The sequence below is a fragment of the Rhinolophus sinicus genome, chromosome 6 (genome assembly GCF_057876585.1).
Source record: "Rhinolophus sinicus isolate RSI-liver-muscle chromosome 6, RSI-T2T, whole genome shotgun sequence".
NCBI classification, from domain to species: domain Eukaryota; kingdom Metazoa; phylum Chordata; class Mammalia; order Chiroptera; family Rhinolophidae; genus Rhinolophus; species Rhinolophus sinicus.
In genome coordinates this window covers 36,838,638-36,857,447 of record NC_142506.1, presented here as the reverse complement: position 1 = coordinate 36,857,447, position 18,810 = coordinate 36,838,638, and the positions used below count along the sequence as shown (strand labels likewise).

The window sequence follows — 18,810 nt, the reverse complement described above, 5'->3', positions numbered from 1 at the left end:
AGAAAAGGCCAGGAAACTGGGTGGAGGGGAGACAAAAAAATGTTTCTAGAAATGAGGACTAGGTTTATAGAATAGGTATATAGAAATGAGAATAGGTCTTATTGTAAGGTCTTATACTGTAATGACACCCTTTGAATATATAAAGATTGTTTTCTGTAGACTATCCATCAACACTTCTTGTGAATTGTATTTACTGTTGTGGAACACTGACTATATAGCTTTGTGTGATCATTAACAAAAGAGGGAATTATATCTATGTGTGTGATTTATCATAATACGTATTTTCAAAAACAGCAGAGCCCTGAACATAGGACATTGTACATCAGACAACTGAACGTTTATGTTACTGTGGTATAATTATTCTGTTTCATGTTAGTTTCCCCATTACTGGATGCTCCCCGAGGATAATGGCTGTGTGCCATCTCTATTTCTAAATCAATGAAAGCAATAGAGTAGCCCTTTGGGACCTCCATCTTAGTTTTGTATTCTTGCAAGTGGCATGTATCTGGGACTTTGGATCATGGCTCAGAGTGGAGATGTCCTACATGGGATATCTGGAGACAGATACGTGGTAAAGATAGGGAAGGAGCAGGAGAATAGATGGCTCTGGTAAGAGGTGGGTTGTGGTGGTTAATATTTGCAAAAAGATGAATTTGACAATTCACAGTATCACCATTGAATTGATCACACTATGTAAAATAGTTATATTCCTGGCACTTTATCCCATTACCTTGCATTATTTTTTAATAGCATTATTACCACCTGACTTACAGGTTCATTTTCTTCCCTCTGCTCCCTCTTGAAAGCAAGGGTCTTGTCTCGTCTCTACTCCCCTCCCAAAAGGATTTCTGTATCTTCAGCACTTAAAATCATTCCTGGTACATAGTAGGTGCTCAATTTTTTTTTAATGAATCTAGAAATGAAATGAAATGAAATGAAAGCTGACATTGAAACTTAAGTATACAGTACATAGTAAGTTGCCTGATATTTCAGAGTTGGTATAAATCAGTGATCTAAATAAACAGTATACTTACCTTTCCAGTGTACAAATCTTTATGGTTCTTTGCAGAAGGCAAGCTCCAGTTGCAGCTGTGTTTGCAGGGAGTCCACAATTAATGGGTATGATTAAATTATGCACTGGATGGATGGTAACAAGCTTGCCTCTTTACAATGATGATGATCTTCTCAAGAGAAATGAAAATGTAAGATATTTTAGATTCTACATTTGGATCTTTTTTAACATCACTATTTAGTATAGTTTTGTAATGATGCATATGTTCCTGGTTAACTAGGAAAATCCAAGTTAACCAATTAATCCAAGTTAACCAATTAATTTAGAAGAGTTAATTAGCTTTAGTTTTTAAAAAGCCGCATAATACATTTAACCAAGAGGAGAGCCAAAATTAAAATATTAAAGGTTTTGTGAATGTTTCTTGAAGAAACAATTTTCTACAAAGTTTAAAAGGAACTGATGTATAATCTTTCACAGAGAGAAACATAATTTTGAAAATATTGTTCTGAAATTATTGAAAGAAAGCTATCAATTAATGTCTTGATATACTTTGTATTTCCAAGCTAAAATTCTGTCACTGTGATTTATTTTTCAGTATGGGCTGTTATACTTAGTATAACATTAGAATGGTATCTAACTACTGTTGTTCAGAGAATATATTATTTTGAATGGGTTTAAATGGTAACTTCATATCTGGAGGCAATGACCAACTGAATCTGAATTCCAAATATTCTGTTTTTCAATTTGAGAGAGTTTTATATAGTTTTTAAGTATAGTCTAAGCTAAGAAGAAAATATAGCAGTATAGAAGTTAGACTACAGTATGGAGATTAGACTCTAAGAAGGCAGACTCTAGAATTACAGTATCTGGACTCACAAGCTATCTCTGCCACATACTGGCTTGTTACCTTGAGCAATTTCTTTTGGGGGAGGAGGTGATTTAGGTGATTTCCACAATGCCTTTTTGAAGCGAGACATAATGACACATAGCATTATATTAGTCTCAAGTAAACAACAATGATTTGATGTTGTATATATTATAAAATGATCACATTAAATCTAGTTGACATCTACCACCATAAATACCTACAAAACATTATTTTCTTGTGATGAGAACTTGTAAGATCTATTCTCGTAGCAACTTTTAAATATGCAATACAGAATTATTAATTATAGTCACCATGCTGTATGTTACATCTCCATGCCTTATTCATTTTATAACTGGAAATTTATGCCTTTTGACTCCCTTTGCTCACTTTTCCCACCAACCACCATCTGTTCCCTGGTTATGTGTATATATTTTTGTGGGTTTTTTTGTGTGTTAGATTCCACATACAAGTGAAATCATATGACACTTGTCTTTCTCTGTCTGACATATTTCACATAGCATAATGCCCTCAAGGTCCATCCATGTTCTTGCAAATTGCAAGATTTCATTCGTTTTTTATGGCTGAATAATATTCCATTGTATATATGCCCACATTTTCTTTGTTCATCTATTGCTGGACATTTAGGTTGTTTCCATGTCTTGGCTATTGTAAGTAATGCTGCAGTGAAAATGTGGGTGCATATATCTTTTCAAATTAGTGTTTTCAAGGGGCGGCCAGTTAGTTCAGTTGGTTAGAGCGCAGTGCTCTTAACAATAAGGTTGCCGGTTTGATCCCCACATGGGCCACTGTGAGCTGTGCCCTCTACAACTGGTTTGAGACAATTACTTGACTTGGAGCTGATGGGTCCTGGAAAAACACACTTAAAATAAGTAAAAGTTTTTTAAAAAAATTAGTGTTTTCATTTTCTTCAAATACATACCCAGAAGTGGAATTGTTGGGTCATATGGTAGTTCTATTTTTAATTTTTTGAGGCACCTACATGTTGTTTTCCATAGTGGCAGCACCAATATGCAATCCCACCTACAGTCATGAGGGTTCTCTTTTCTCCACGTCTCCACCAACACTTATTTCTTCCCTTTCTGATAATAGCTATTCTAACAGGTATGAGGTGATATCTTATTGTAGCTTAGATTTGCATTTCCCTGATGATTAATGATGTTGAGCATCTTTTCATGTACTTGTTGGCCACCTGTATGTCTTCTTTGGAAAAACATCTATGCAGATCCTCTCCCCGCTTTTAAATCAAGTTGTTTTTGGTTGATATTGTTGAGTTATATGAGTTCTTTATATATTTTGGATATTAATCCATTATTGGTTGTATGATTTGCAGATATCTTCTTCCATTCAATAGCTTGCCTTTTTATTTTGTTGATGCATTCCTTTGCTCTGCAGAAGCTTTTTAGTTTGATGTAGTCCCGTTTATTTTTGCTTTTGTTTCTCTTGCCTTCAGAGTCCGATCCAAAAAAACATCGCCAAGACCAATACCAAGGGGCTTACTGCCTATGTTTTCTTACAGGTGTTTTATGGTTTCAGATGTTATATTCAAGTCTTGAATCTATTTTGAGTAATATTTGTGTATGGTTTAAGATAGTAGTCTGGTTTCACTCTTTGCATGTGGTTATACAGTTTTCCCAACACCATTTGTTGAAGAGAATGTCCTTTCCACATTGTATATTCTTGACTCCTTCATTGTAAATTAGTTGTCCATATATGTTTGGATTTATTTCTGGGCTCTCTAGTATTTTTTGTTTCCAGTTATAGTTGACATTCAATATTATTTTATATTAGTTTCAAGTGTACAGCGTAGTGGTTAGACATTTGTATAATTTACAAAATGATACCCCCCATTAGTCTAGTACCCACCTGGCACTATACACAGTTGTTACAATATTTTTGACTAGGTTCTCTTTTCTTTTCCACTGATCTGTGTGTCTGTTTTTATGCCACTGCCATACTGTTTTGATTACTATATCTAAGTAGTATGCTTTGAAATCAGGGAGCGTGATCTCTCCAGCGTTGTTATTCTTTCTACAAATTGATTTCGCTATTCAGGATCTTTTGTGGTTCCATACAAATTTTAGAATTATTCTAGTTCAGTGGAAAATGCCATTGGCATCTCAATAGTGATTGCATTCAATCTGTAGATTGCTTTGGGTAGTGTGGACATTTCAACAATATTAATTCTTGCAATCCATGAGCATGGCATATCTTTCCATTTATTTGTGTCTTCTTCAGTTTCTTTAATTTTGAGCAAGTTTTTGAATCTGGAAATAATAGTTCTCACCTCCTAGTTATGAGAATGAAATGCATAATGCACCATGCCTGAAATATAGTACAATTTGTTAGCTATTCTGTCATTATTATGTACTATTAAATTATAATTGTATGTGCACACACACACATACACATATAAACACACAGAGTACAAAGAGGAGTTCAAAAGCAGTAGCAATCAATTCTGCCTACAAAAATCCAAGTCTTCATAAAGGGCATTATATTGATCTGGGCTTCAAAGGATGAGTAAAAACTTCTTTGAAAAAAGAATACATATGATTCCAGTCTGAAAACGTAACATGAGCTATGAAATTTGTATGGTCATTAAACTAGAAAATAAATTGAGGCCATATTCTGAAGGACCTGGAATGTCATGCTGGAGAATTTAGACTTAACCTTGAGGCATTTGGGAGTCATCAAAGGCCTTTAATAAGCCTGGGGATGGAATGCTTAGATCTGTATTGAAGAGTTTATTATGGTCATAGCAGAGTGAACAGAATAAAGCAGGGGAAAGGTTAGAGACTGAGAGATCTACCTGAGAGTAATTTACCTGAGAGACAACAGCTGCCTCTAATTAATATTTGCTGCACTTCAAAAAGGTAGTGTTCCTTACACAGAATATATACAGCATATTCCTAGACTTTATTTTTTGTGCGTTTAAACCAACCAACTCTGGCATGGCTTTGTTTTCTTTCGGTTGTTCTTTTTCCTAATATAGAATTTCAGAATCTCTTATAATTAGGTCAGAGTTTTAATTAGGTTCTAATTAAATTTAAACATTTTAGAGTTTTAAGTTTTATGTGACTTGGCTATGAGAATAGGACCCTTTTTTTCCCCCGAAACCTTTGTCTTTCTCTCTGGTATACATAGCAAGTACTGAAAAAATTTGGTTTTAAATTAAAATTAAAATCGAACTCTATAAACGAGAGACCATATCATTTGAATTATACACTATCTATAATAATTCATAACATGTGACTGATTTTTGTATGATCTCCTATGCCAGTAGTTCTCAAACCTGGGACAGTATGCCCCCAAGGGCCATTTGGCAACGTCTGGAGACACTTTTGGTTGTCACAGCTGGAGAAGGGGTTCTACAGGCCTCTAGTGGGTAGAGATCAGGAATACTGCTAAACATACAACAATGCACAGAACAGCCTTCCTTCTGTCCCAACAAAGAATTATCTGACCTAAAATGTCAGTAGTACCGAGGTTGAGAAACCCTGCCCTAGTCTATCAGTAATGTAATCGCCATTGAATAGAAGTGTTTTTTAAATGCCCCAAGAGTATGTTACAATTTTCCCAAACTTAAAACTAAATTAAAATATATGTAAAAATCTATAAGTAGGTATAGGCTGGATAGGATAGAACCATTACCATTGAAACTTATTTAGCAAAGTGCAGTGAGTAAGCAACTTCCTCTTCATTTATTAACATTCAGTGTACCACAAAATGTTCAGGTGAACGTCTAACAGGTCAGTGGACATTGGACAGAAAGGTGCTGGATAGACAGCAACCATAACATGTAGTAGGCAGCTACTGAATATTTTGCAAATAGATTGGGAACTTGTGCAATCTAGATTTCAAATCTCAGTATTTTCAGGACAGATAGTATGTGATGCTTTTGGCCTAACATTTGTGATTTATTATTTTCTGAAGGGTAATGAGCTGATCCAGTGTTAGCATTTCAGAAAAACTGAAAAACCTCATTATGTATTAATATCCAGAGCTTATTATCTCAGAAGGTCAGCAAAGTTGTAATGAAAAATGCCATGGAATCCAGACATGAGTTTTAAGCATCCTTGGCTCATTTAGTACTTTGTGACAGTGGTCAAATTATTTTTAACCTTGCTGACTTTATCTTATGTATAAAATACTCTGACACATGGTAGTAAAAAAGGTTAAAGAAACTATCACAACTCAATAGTAAAAAGACAAACCAATTTAAAAATGGGCAAAGGCCATTTACAACAACAAGGATGGATCTTGAGGGCATTATGTTAAGTGAAATAAGTCAAATAGAGAAAGACAAATACTGTATGATACCACTTATATATGGAATTTTAAAAAGCCAAACTTACAGAAACATAGAATAGACTGGTGCTTACCAGCGTATGAAGGGTGGGGAAATTGGGGATGTTATTCAAAGGATATAAACTTCCAGTTAGGAAATGAATAAGTTCAGGGGATGTAATGTACAACATGGTGATTATAGTTATTAGTGATGTATTATATACTTGTAAGTTGCTAAGGGCATAGATCTTAAATGTTCCCACCGCACAAAAGAAATGGTAATCATGTTACATGATGGAGATGTTAACTAACATTATGGTGGTAATCATTTTACTATATTTAAGTGTATTAAATCAACACATTGTATACTTTAAACTTTCACGGTGTTGTATGTCAATTATATCTCAATAAAGCTGGGGGGAAATTGCAAAGCATTTGAACGTACATTTCTCCAAAGGAGATATATGCATATCTCCAAAGGAGATATACGGCTAATAGCATATGAATATAAGCTTCCTGAGGGCAGGAATCAAGTCTTAGTGAATATCTTTATTTTCCACAGATACTACTCAATAATAAGAACACAATAGATACTCAGTGTATAGTTTTTTGTTTTTTTGTTTTTTTCTTTAAAAATATTTATTTATTTATGTGATTTTTTTTTTTTTTTTTTTACCCAAGGAGGGCACAGCTCACAGTGGCCCATTCAGGGATCAAACCGGCAACCTTGGTGCTACCAGCACCATGCTCTAAGCAAGTGAGCTAACCGGCCACCCCTCTGTGTATAGTTTTGATTAACAGAAGTTTTAAATGTCTTTTAAAATAACTTTTGATTATATTCTTTCAGATCTATCAAATCTATTCAAAGCGATCTGCTGAGGATATTTATAAAATACTGACATCTTACAAAGCTAATTATCTAATTGTAGAGGATGCTATCTGCAATGAGGTGGGAACTATGAGAGGCTGTAGGGTTAAAGATTTGCTAGACATTGCAAATGGCCATGTAAGTAACCATCTGAAAAGTTAAATCTTTTGAGAAAAATGACTTTATTTAAACTTGTAATCTTCAAACTTTAGTTTTGGAACTTAACTAAGAATATAATTTAAAGTTTTAAAACAATGGAGGGAGCTTATTAAAAGTAGTTTGAAGTATTTTTTCAATGTACAAAAGAAAAGTTGAACATTTTTGCAAAAAAAGAAAAATTTTACCAATACCTGGATTCCTTATTCAGCGCCTGTACTTGTACATGTTCATTTATAAATAAAACATAGCATAATTTGATTATTTTATTTTTAATCTAAAGAGCATCTGGTTGCATTGTTATATTTTTATGTTGAGAAATTTCTTGTGATTTGATACATATCTAGAAAAATTACTGACTAAATTATCACAGTTCTTATATTGAATCCCTATTATCCACAAAAGTTACTGTATTCAGAGCCACTTTAGTTGTTAGGACTTAGCTATATCTTAATTTTGCATTGATTTCAGTTATTTTACCAAGCTTTCTTACATCTCAGCCTGGAATGTATATACTGTATGTCTAGCAACTAAGAAGACTGACGATAATTAATGTTGTCTGGAATAGGTGTCTTGATTCCTGGGAAAGTTGAGGGGGGGACCTTAGGAAAAATTTAATAGTCATTCTAGGTTGGAGTGCAGTCTATTAAGGTTGCAGCCAAGATTTTTTCTGTCCCTTCCTAAATAATTAGCTCTTTGTCTTATCATCCCAGACCAGTTTGGAGGTGAGAAATTAGTTTTTTATGATTTTCATCTTTCTCTTTCTTCATGACTCCTTAATCTTCTGATATAAACTGATTGTTTTTTCTGCTGCATGTATTTTGAATTTTGTCCCTTGGTACTTGATATCTGATCTTTGGCTTAATTGGCAACAAAATGGAATTTTATTAAACATCAGGTATTCAGTAATTACCGCTATATTGCTATCTGCTTTCTGGAGCCTTTTTTATTCCACTTTTTTGCTCCAGTTTGAAGATCAGTTTACTTTCATATAATGCCAGGCATGGACTTAAAACCACATCTTTTTACTCTTAAACTTAGCTCTCTGACATCTTTTATAGGTATTAGAATAATATTTAGTGTTTTATCATAGAAAACCCTTCAAACTAGCCAAGTTATCTTAGTGAACATCATTAAAGTGAGAATGTAAAGGTTTGCACTGGATAAGTCACAAAAATTTTTTTATTATATAATTGTGAGTCAATTTTACACCAGGAGAAGTGTTTGAATGTACATTAAGAATATAATATGTTCATTTCTCAGCCTTGGTAGGCTCCATCATAAAGTTCTGCGGAGGAATAATAATGGACTATTGAGACATAGCCTTCTAAATTTTAGGATGAAATCTTTTAAAAATTGGAAACACTTTATACTGATTTTTCAATCTCAATGGGAAGCTCAAAAGTTTAGTGTACATAGTGACTCTCTTATGAAGAGGCTTCTATTTTTTAAACAATGTGAGGTGTTTGCTAAACAAGGTTAGAAAGTCCATGTTTAGCATATTTTTTTCATATAAATAGTCATCTGTACATTGATTGCATTTCTGCTATAAGCTTAATAAGCTTTTTAATACTACGTTTCATATCTTTTGATAGGTGGATTGCGAAGAGGGTGACAAGTTAACCTACTCAAAATATGGGCGATTTTGTCATGAGGTCAAAATTAACTATTCTCCATATGTGAATTATTTCACTAGAGTATACTGGAACAGATCCTACTTTGTGTATAAAATCAACACTGTGATATCCTTTCAGTCTTGAAAATAGCAGAACCTTCATTTCAGATTTATACCATCGAAAGTAAAATGTGATTTTCTTCTACCTATGTGGTATCACTTTGGAGATCAGAGTATGGACATTTGGAGTGTTGCTGCTGCTTTTCCCTTCCTGCTGTTAACTGAATCCAGCATTCTGTGGGGAATAAAAGATCAAGCATTAGTGTCCTTTGGTAAAATGTCAAATCTTACCACTCTGCAATGTTTCAGCCAGGTATTCTTGTTACATGATCTTTAAAGAGTTCACCTTCTAAACTATTTTGGATTTTTCCTCAAAAATCTTCATTCTATCATAACATTGATCTTGAATTTGAATATGTTCAAGGTCAGAGTATATTTCTCATAACATTCAATATATACTTAATGTGACATAATTATGGAATAGAAGGAAATAATTATTCTTACCTCAAGACAATTTCTGAAGGTATTTCATGTTTATAATAGAACTGAAATATTACAATAAAAAACTAATTTAAATGTTAGCTGAGACTATGTGGCATTTAAATTAAAATGGAAATGATATAAAAAAAGTGATTTTTAAGGATATATGTAAAGATATATCCAGATTATCCATGATTCTTCTCTCATCATCTGCTTATATAGGTGAGCACTTTCTAAGCAATATACAATGCATGATATTGCATTTTATTATTTTATGACTGTTAAGTAGTTAGCTTTTTTATACCCATAAATTTGGTACCAATTTAATTGTGTTAAAACAGTAACTCTTGGGGTAGCCGGTTAGCTCAGTCGGTTAGAACGCAGTGCTCTTAACAACAAGGTTGCTGGTTCGATCCCCAGTTGGGCCACTGTGAGCTGCGCCCTCCACAACTAGATTGAAACAGCTACTTAGCTTGGAGCTGATGGGTCCTGGTAAAACACACTTAAATAAATAAAAGTAAAAACAAAAAACAAAAACTAACCCTTGTTACTTACCTGTTTTTTAAAATAGACATTTACGAGAATGTTGTTCAGGTTTTAAAAAATACTGGTATGGGGTATACAATTTATTCACATGTTTCCTACTGAAGTATTAAGTAAAAACTCTATCAGAATAAAAATATGTACAATAAAATGAGTAACAATTTCTGGAGCTATGTGCAGATGCTGTTAAACATACCTCTGCATACAGATATATTTATTATAAAACACAAGTGCTGTTATTTATTAAAATGATACAGTCTTCAACATTCAGAATAAAATGGCAATTATAAAAAAATTCACACTACAGTTTTACAGTCTGCTCTATTCCTTAAAGTTAAATGCTTTCATATTTTAATCATTCTTAAATGATTAATTTGGCTTTATAAAGAGATTCAGGATAGATATATCATTTTAATAAGATGGGACGTTTTGATTTACCTTATACACCTGTTCAGTGAAGGGGTTTTCAAAATTTTCACTTTCTAGAGTGCTTTAAAAAATGCAATTTCATTACTCTAAATTACTACATTAGACGGGAGCATCTTTCCATTATCTTTATTTTCTATAATATATATATGTATACTTTAAAAGTACAAAACCACATTCACTCTTAGACTAGCTCTAGGATGCTTTGCTTTTTTGGAGCTTACGAATTGTTTGATGGCAGTGTCATGTATCTGGTGCATTAGTTTTATTGGTTCTCATTTCATGCTTTTATGTAATTTTTACAAGTTATATCAAGATAGCTGCAGGCAGGATATTTCAGGTTCTCTGTACAACTTAATAGTGACTCACTAATATTTAGCTTCAAGCCTTATTATCATAATTACCTAAGTACAAGTACGTAGTGGATAGTCACATAGCAATACTTGTGATTAGGTCATGTAAAACATTATAATTTAAAATCAGCTTACATATTTTGACAAGGAAACAGAACAACCTATTTTCTATGTAGCATGAAATATTTAATTGAATTTTTATTGATTTATATTATGATCAAATATGCTGAATTATTTTTTTGTGGGTTTTTTGTTTGTTTTTAATTAAAGTTTATTGGGGTGACAATAGTTAGTAAGGTTACATAGGTTTCAAGTGTACAATTCTATAATACATCATCTATATATATCACATTGTGTGTTCACCACCCAGAGTCAGTTCTCCTTCCATCACCATATATTTGATCCCGATTTTTTTCTTCTTCTGTTTTTGTCATATTAGTACATTGCTTTTGCTTCTGTTAACTTATTAACAGAACTTATTTCTGAAATAAAATAGATTTGGAGAAACTTTTAATTGGATTTTTTAGATAATAAATTTTTTATTCAGATCGGTAGAAAAGGAAAATGTGAGCTTTAATATAGAAATAGTAATATTGGATATGAGAGATAAGCTTATTTGCTTCTATTTTAACTGTAGTTAAAACAGTAGTACTAGAAAATTTTGAATAAAGAGCATTTAATAAATTTTCTTATTTGTAGAGTAACAGATGATTAAGAATTCTGCAAGTAATTCCGTTTGGGTAACTTAGAGTTAGTAGGTTTGACAATAAAGATCTGTACACGGAGCAAAGTTTATGGTTTTTGTGTGGAAGGAATTTCATAAAGAAATCCAAATAGCTCTTGCTGTTGCAAAACTAGTGAAATAAGTGCCTTAACTTCTTTATTTCAAAGCTTACTTTTTATTTTCCAAAAATATTATTCATTTCTTACTTTTCCAAAAGAAAAATTTGGTAACTTTTCCTCATCTTTAAGTAGAGTCTTCACTATGCTATTTTCACTAGTAACTTTAATTCACTAATAAGCAAATCTTTGTTAAGGGTAGCGATGGGATTTCTAGCCTGCTAAATTCATTTTTTTAGCTTCCCAAGTGCCAGGCAATCCAACAAATAAAACTTACCTGATAAGGTATATGATACTGACTCTGTGCTGGTTTGTATTTTTTCTATCTTTGGCTTCTGTATCTTGGTACTTTTTGTTAGCCTGCAGGTTTTACAACCTGGGGAGTATGCATTGTACTTCAGAACTTCTTTTTTTTATTATTTTTGTGTATATAGACAGCATGTTTTTTTCAGGATATTAACCCAAATCACTAGAAAGAAGCCTCAGTGTTGTGGTACTCCTTCACACAGTCCAGATTGATCCAAGGAAGAGCAGAAACAGAGGTCAAAAAGTGTGTTACAAATTAGGGCTGAAAAACGTTTGTTTGTTTTTTAAAAATAAATTATGAATTTCTTGAAGGACACAAGAATAGCCATCTTATTAAAGTGTTTTGTTTTTGAAAAGTTAATTGTGTTTTGGTCCTTTCTATTTTGAACTATTAAAACATTTTGATGCCTTTTGTGGATAAAAGTAGTGCCTCTCTATGAAATTGGTGGGGTTTCTAAAAGTTGTTTATCAGTCAATTTTTTTTGGTAAATTTGTTTTAAATGCATGAATATTTAAATGGCATGTGTTATGAATGATTCTGTGTATTTAAGAACCTTTTGCAAAGCAAATAACTACTTCCTGATTTACATCTTAATATATTATCTTCATTTGTCCAGTTTTTAAAATACATAGTCTCTACTGTTGCTATTTGCTAATAGTTTTAGATACCAATATATATTAAAATTACAGCTCTGAAAAGTTGCAAATAAAATTGAACAATTTCTTATTGAAATAATAGCTCATTATTAAATTTTGAATGTGTAGAGTTAACAGTTTAAATAAAATTAGATTTAAAAATTGCAAAGGAATATATTTGACTCAACTATTTTCCATCCACTAAGGTTTCTAAACATTATACATGTTTTCCGTAATGAAAAGCGGCATTTTAAAACAAGAGTTGCTGGATTTAGCATAAAGGCATCTTTGAATCATTTCAGTTTGTAAGTCTCTTAGAATTTGCAATATTTTAATCTTGACATATATAATCCTATGTGCAGTTCTGTAAGAGATACGCTGAACATCTAACCATTGTATTTAGTGGAATAATAGTATCAGAAAGAAACATGAATTCCAAACTGATAGTTTGAAATATCTCCTAAAAAATCCTTTTATATTTTAAGTTTGCATAGCTTTTTAACAAAGATGAACACAACTGCTTTATGTATGTTGACTTGTGAATCATATCTTTATCATGACAGTGTTTTGATTGTGTTTTTCCTGTTTTTCCTGTAACTAAAGTTATGTATTTGCAAAAGAATAAAAGTTAATTTCAATAAATGTAAATCCTTTAAAAGAGTTGGGGTATAAACTAGTTTACTTCAGATTTTGTAATGTGTACCTATTATCAAGAATAAAACTATTTTGTGCTTAATTACACTCCTTGTTTTGTTTCCATAATAAAACTTTCAGAAAATTTTAAGTTGTCTTTTATTTATATATGAGCCTTTTTTGTTAAATCTTTGTTGAGATATAATTACATACAAATTCACCCACTTAAAGTATACAGTTCAACAGTTTTTAGTATATTCACAGAGTTGTATAATTATCACAAGAAATTTTAGAACATTTTTATCACCCCAAAAAGAATCTACATACATTTTGGCTGTCACACTCAACCAGTCCATACTCGGGCAACTCCTACTGATAGACCTTTCTGTCTCTGCACGTGTCTGTTACAGACATTTCATATAAATAGAATCATATATAATGTTTAGTCGTTTATGACTGGCTTCTTTCATTTAGCATAATATGTTCAAAGTTCATATTGTTGCATGTATCCTTTTTTATTGTCACGTACTGCATTCTATGAATATACCACATTTTGTATATCCATCAGCTGATGGACATTTGGGTTGTTTCCACTTTTTGGCTATTGTGTGGCTAAAATTCTGCTATGAATATTCGTGTATAAGTTTGGGGGTGGACATGCTTTCATTTTTCTTGGGTATATGTCTGGGAGTAGAATTTCTGAGTCATGATAATTATGGCAACTATTTGAGAAACTGCCAGACTGGTTTTCAAAGTGACTGTACCCTTTTACAATCCCAACAAGGTATTGATGAGGCAGAAAAGGGTCAATAAAAGTGACCCTGAAGAGGGACTGCCCAGGCCTGCATCCCTTCCCCAGGAAACGCCCAGGCTAATCCCCTAGAAATAAAATGTCAAACACTCCTAAAAAGAGGACATAAGACCCAACTGGTATTAATTGGTTCTTCACATGTGCAAACTGTTAAAACCTGTCCATTACTTGAACTCTAACCTTATTATAATACAATTAAAATGAACATTAAGGCTTTCCCCCATCCCCCCCGTGGGTTTTTTTGTATGCATTCTGGGTAAGAGCCTGCGCTGAAAGAAATTAGTTATGTAATCAACCTGTCAATCAAATGACCTTAGTCTATAGTCGCATCTCCTGCTGTAAGGAAATTTACCTATTCTTTTCCTATATAAGAAAAAGCTAACCTAAAAGGTGCAGTTGTCTGCCCCGGCAATTTCTGTGCCAGCATCTTTCTTGAATAAACTTACTTCCTTGCTCTCCTCATTTCAGGCTGAGTCTGAATTTGTTCACCTTTTGCAAATGACCAGGGGTTAACTCCAATGACACAACAGGTATGAGGTTTCTAATTTCTTCACATCCTCACCAATACTTGATATTCTTGATTATAGCTATCCTAGTGGGTGTGAAGTGATATATCATTGTGGTTTTAATCCATATTTCTGTCATGGCTAATGTTGAGCATCTTTTTGTGTGCTTAATGGCCATTTCTGTATCTTTGGAGCCAATGTTCATTGGAGCAATGTTCTTTGGAGCAATGGGCAATATTATTTGCCCATTTTTAAAGGGGGATGTCTTTATTAATGAATTGTAAGGGTCTATATATTCTGCATATAAGTCCCTTACCAGATAATGTGATACGGAAATACTTCATTCAGTGGGTTTGCTTCATTTTCCTTGATAGTGTCCTTTGAAACACAAATGCTTTTAATTTTGATTGCACTGTTATTCACATTTGATGTTATTGATAAAGCATTTTTACTATGACGTATTTGAAGTAGATTTTTCTGCGTGTATCCCACTTGGAGTTTTTTGAGCTTCTTGGTTGTATACATTAAGAATTTCTTAAAGATCAAACTGGAATTTTGTATTTCCATTACACATACATCAGTGTGCTTAATGGTGACCCACATTTCTCTGAGGCTCTTCAATTTTCTTCACTCTTTTTCCTCTTTGTTCTTTGGGTTACATAATCTCTATTAAGCTACCTTCAAGTTGGGTAATTCTTTTGTCAGTTCAACTCTGTTGTTGAGCCCCTCTGGCATATTTTTCATTTCAGTTATTGCACTCTTCACCTTCAGGATTTCCATTTTACTCTTTTTAAAAATAATGTCTATCTGTTGATAACTTATGTTTACAGCAACTCTGGATATTGATACCTCCTCCCCCCCATCCCCTGGAGCTTATTATAGTTGGCTTGTTTAATTCTTTAGTGTCTGGCTGGACTTATTTTAGTGATGTCTATTTCCTCCACATTGTGGAGCCTCTGATATTTATCCTCAGATGTCACTGCCTTTAGCATGTACACAGTCACCCTGGTTTAGTAGGGCTCCTTACTGTCTCCTTGATCCTATCCAGCTGTTAAGCTCCACTAGTCATCAGCTGATTGCTCTATTGTTTTCAACAAATTATTGGGGTATAAATTACTCCACAACCTGATCCAATTAAATCCTGGCTCCTTTGAACAGATTGTTTAGGGGGTCAATATTTGCAGTTTGTTCTAATGTCAGGAAGGCTCTTCTTAACTCCCTTTCCCTGGTTCTCTTTGGTAACTAGGTGGCCTTTCATTTCGTTGTAGGTCTTTCAAAGCCAGCTTCCGCTTGCTTCCCAGTAAAATCTGTTTTGAATACCCTTAGGCTTTAACTTCCCTACACTTTTTCAAATAAAGTCACTTCCTCTGCAAACAGCTTTGGAGCTCTCTGTTTTACATTCTGGTTCTCTCCCTAGGCAAAAATTCCTGAGCCACAGCTCTGAGCTGGAAGTGGTGACAGAGGTATGCAACTCTGACACTCCTACTTTAAGAGTAGGCTTTTGAGTCAGGATGGTAGCCTCTCTGGTCTTCTTTACATGTCTCTCCTGGTTTGGAACCTTTGCCCTACCAATTAGCGAGGGTGAGGGTGATCAGGAGCCCACCATTAATGTGTCATTTCCGAGGAAGAGCTTCTGCCCTAGCAGTGGGGGCTGGGTGAAAGAAGATAGCCCCTTGCCTCTTGTTCTCACTAGCTTGGAATTTAACTTCTGCAACGCATGGCTGGGGGAGATGAGAGATTCTGGATACTGTTGCTCTTGGCTGGGAATTAAAGGGGGAGAGGTAACCCTGTATTCTTGACTGTACCCAATGGGAGTGGAGTTTCCATCATACTGAACTAGGAGAGAAGAGGGAGGGTAGTGTTTCAAATGCCACATTTGCTACAGATTCTGCCTGTTCTAGTTTTAGTAGATTTTTTTGAATAACTAATTCTTCGTTTGCTGTATGCCCTTAGGGCAACTTCCAGAGCTTTTAAATGGCTGTTTTCATAAAAATAATTCTTATCAGGCTTGTTTCACCGGGTACTCCTTAAGCTACCATTCCAGATGTGGAACTGTATACATGAAATTTAAGGCTATTAATGACTGGAAAAATATTTATCAGATCATTTACAGTAGTTACTAATTGGTTTTCTCTCTTGATGGTATCATTGGTAAGGATTTAATAGTTACCGCTTTATATAGATTAAAGTTATTGCTTACCTGAAACATTGTGACTAGAACTATTAAATGAGGGAGGGAATGGCTATTTGTCAGTCTGATAAACTAAATGTCATATAGAAATAAAAAATAGGCTCAAGTAATTGCTGCAAATATTCAGCTATAATACTATTTAGTGGACTTCATAATCACAATGACAAAGTACAATAAAATAAGGATGTTTATCCCATAAAGTAACATGAGAAATAAAATTTTAAGTAAAGCATTTAGTTCCTGACACATAGCAAGTGTTTTGTAAATATAAGCTGTTACTACCTCAGTATCAAGTTTTTACCCAGTTCCTAATACATAGATAGCAATGTAAGCACTTGCACAGTTCCTATACAGTATTGTTTTTTTTTAATGTTAAGTATTCCATTAGGAATTAATCCTGCAAGAGTTAATTAACCCTAAGGATTGGTGTATTAAATAAAATACAAGTATTTTGGACCAAGTAACTTGCAATATACATTTACATGATTCTAAAGCCTTACAATTCTTGTAAGCAAAAAAGTGAGACAGGGGCGGCCATATGGCTCAGTTGGTTAGAGGACGAGCTCTGAACAACAGGCTTGCCAGTTCGATTCCCAAATGGGCCAGTGAGCTGTGCCCTCCACAACTAGACTGAAAACAATGAGCTGCTGTTGAGCTTCCAGAGGGGCGGCCAGTTAGCTCAGTTGGTTAGAGCCCCAGCTCTGAACAACAGGGTTGCCAGTTCAATTCCTGCATGGGATGATGGGCTACATCCCCTGCAACTAAAAATTGAAAACGGCAACTGGACTTGGAGCTGAGCTGCACCCTCCACAATTAGATTGAAGGACAATGACTTTGAGCTAATAGGCCCTGGAGAAACACACTGTTCCCCAATATTTTGCAATAAAAGCTTTTTTAAAAAGCGAGACAATATATATGTAATTTAATTTTTTTTAATAAATTTTATTGAGGAATATTGGGGTACAGTGTGTTTCTCCAGGGCCCATTAGCTCCAAGTCGTTGTCCTTCAATCTAGTTGTGGAGGGCACAGCTCAGCTCCGAGTCCAGTTGCCGTTTTCAATCTTTAGTTGCAGGGGGTGCAGCCCATCATCCCATGTGGGAATTGAACTGGCAACCCTGTTGTTGAGAGCTGGGGCTCTAACCAACTGAGCCAACAGGCCGCCCCTATAATTTAAACATTTTTTGAGATCCTTTCTTAAGTCCTTACTTAGTGAACATTACTATGATTAAATCTCACTCATTTTATTAACTTATGATTGGATTTGAATTTTCAGTCATCCTTGATGAAATGCAAAGTATTTTCATGGTGGTACTTTATAAGACCAGCCCCGAAATTTACCCTGCTGTAGTCACATGAAAAATGTATGTGTGATCAGAGTATGAGTCTGGTCTCTTCCAATGATCACCTGCTTTCCTGGAGCAGAGAACCAACTGGAAACTCCTATTTAATAGTTGCTAACTTAATCCAGATGAAAGCAAAAAAAAAAGTGATGTTAGTTTGTTCCAATCACAGCTGTGGTGGAATCCTCTAGTCAAGCACTTCATTTGCAAAGAGCAGAAATTAATTTACCTTAATAAAGTTGGGGAGGGAGGAGTTTCACTGTAGGAAAAAGTGTCAGGAGCCAAAACTTCATAATAGTGTCTCTCATTTGCTACATGGTCCCTCAAGGGTCTCTGCATCTCATTGCATCGCTGTTCTCTTAACAGTTAGTTACCTCTGCCTACTCATTTCCTGCTTTCTTATTTATTACTTTGGTTCTGGTCCATTCTGAAATCTGGGTCATGACACTGACCCAGCTTCAACTTCCTTTTATTAATTGCCTTGATCTATTATTACTTATCTCAAATTTCTGAGAGAATGCGGCCCAGCTTGAATTTTTGGACTAAGCTGTTGGCCATATCTAATAACAATAAACACTTATTGAGCATTTACATTGTGCTAGTCACTATGCTGTATGTTTTGACATAAGTCTTTCATTTAATCCTTTAACAACTCTGTAATTAGTATTATCATGCCCATTTTACAGATAATGGTTATACAACTAAATGTTGTAACTGGGATTTAAAGTTGAATTTGCTCTTGGCTGGCTTCTGGATTTATGGAAATGTCAGGTCTAGAAGGATGGGGACCTCTTTAGCGGAACTGAGCAGCAACTTCAGCCAGAAGTGACTCCAGATCATTCTCAAGCTGCGCAAAC

The 18,810-nt window shown here is 34.2% G+C and overlaps 1 protein-coding gene across 17 annotated transcripts in view; it reads left to right on the top strand.

Moving 5' to 3' along the window:
• DPY19L4 (dpy-19 like 4) overlaps window positions 1–13,207 on the top strand; it is a 73,721-nt gene extending 60,514 nt beyond the window's left edge. For 11 of the 17 annotated variants that reach the window (XM_088799045.1, XM_019713357.3, XM_088799041.1 and 8 more), the window contains 3 exons: window positions 1,070–1,202; window positions 7,036–7,194; window positions 8,808–13,207. In XM_088799045.1, the coding sequence (XP_088655171.1) occupies window positions 1,070–1,202; window positions 7,036–7,194; window positions 8,808–8,972 (457 nt within the window). In that variant the 3' untranslated portion in view covers window positions 8,973–13,207. Of the gene's footprint in view, window positions 1–1,069; window positions 1,203–6,869; window positions 6,946–7,035; window positions 7,195–8,807 lie in introns of those variants that run through there. The other 6 variants (XM_088799048.1, XR_016021517.1, XR_016021516.1 and 3 more) reach the window with 6 other exon arrangements.
• The last annotated feature ends 5,603 nt before the right edge of the window (window positions 13,208–18,810 follow it).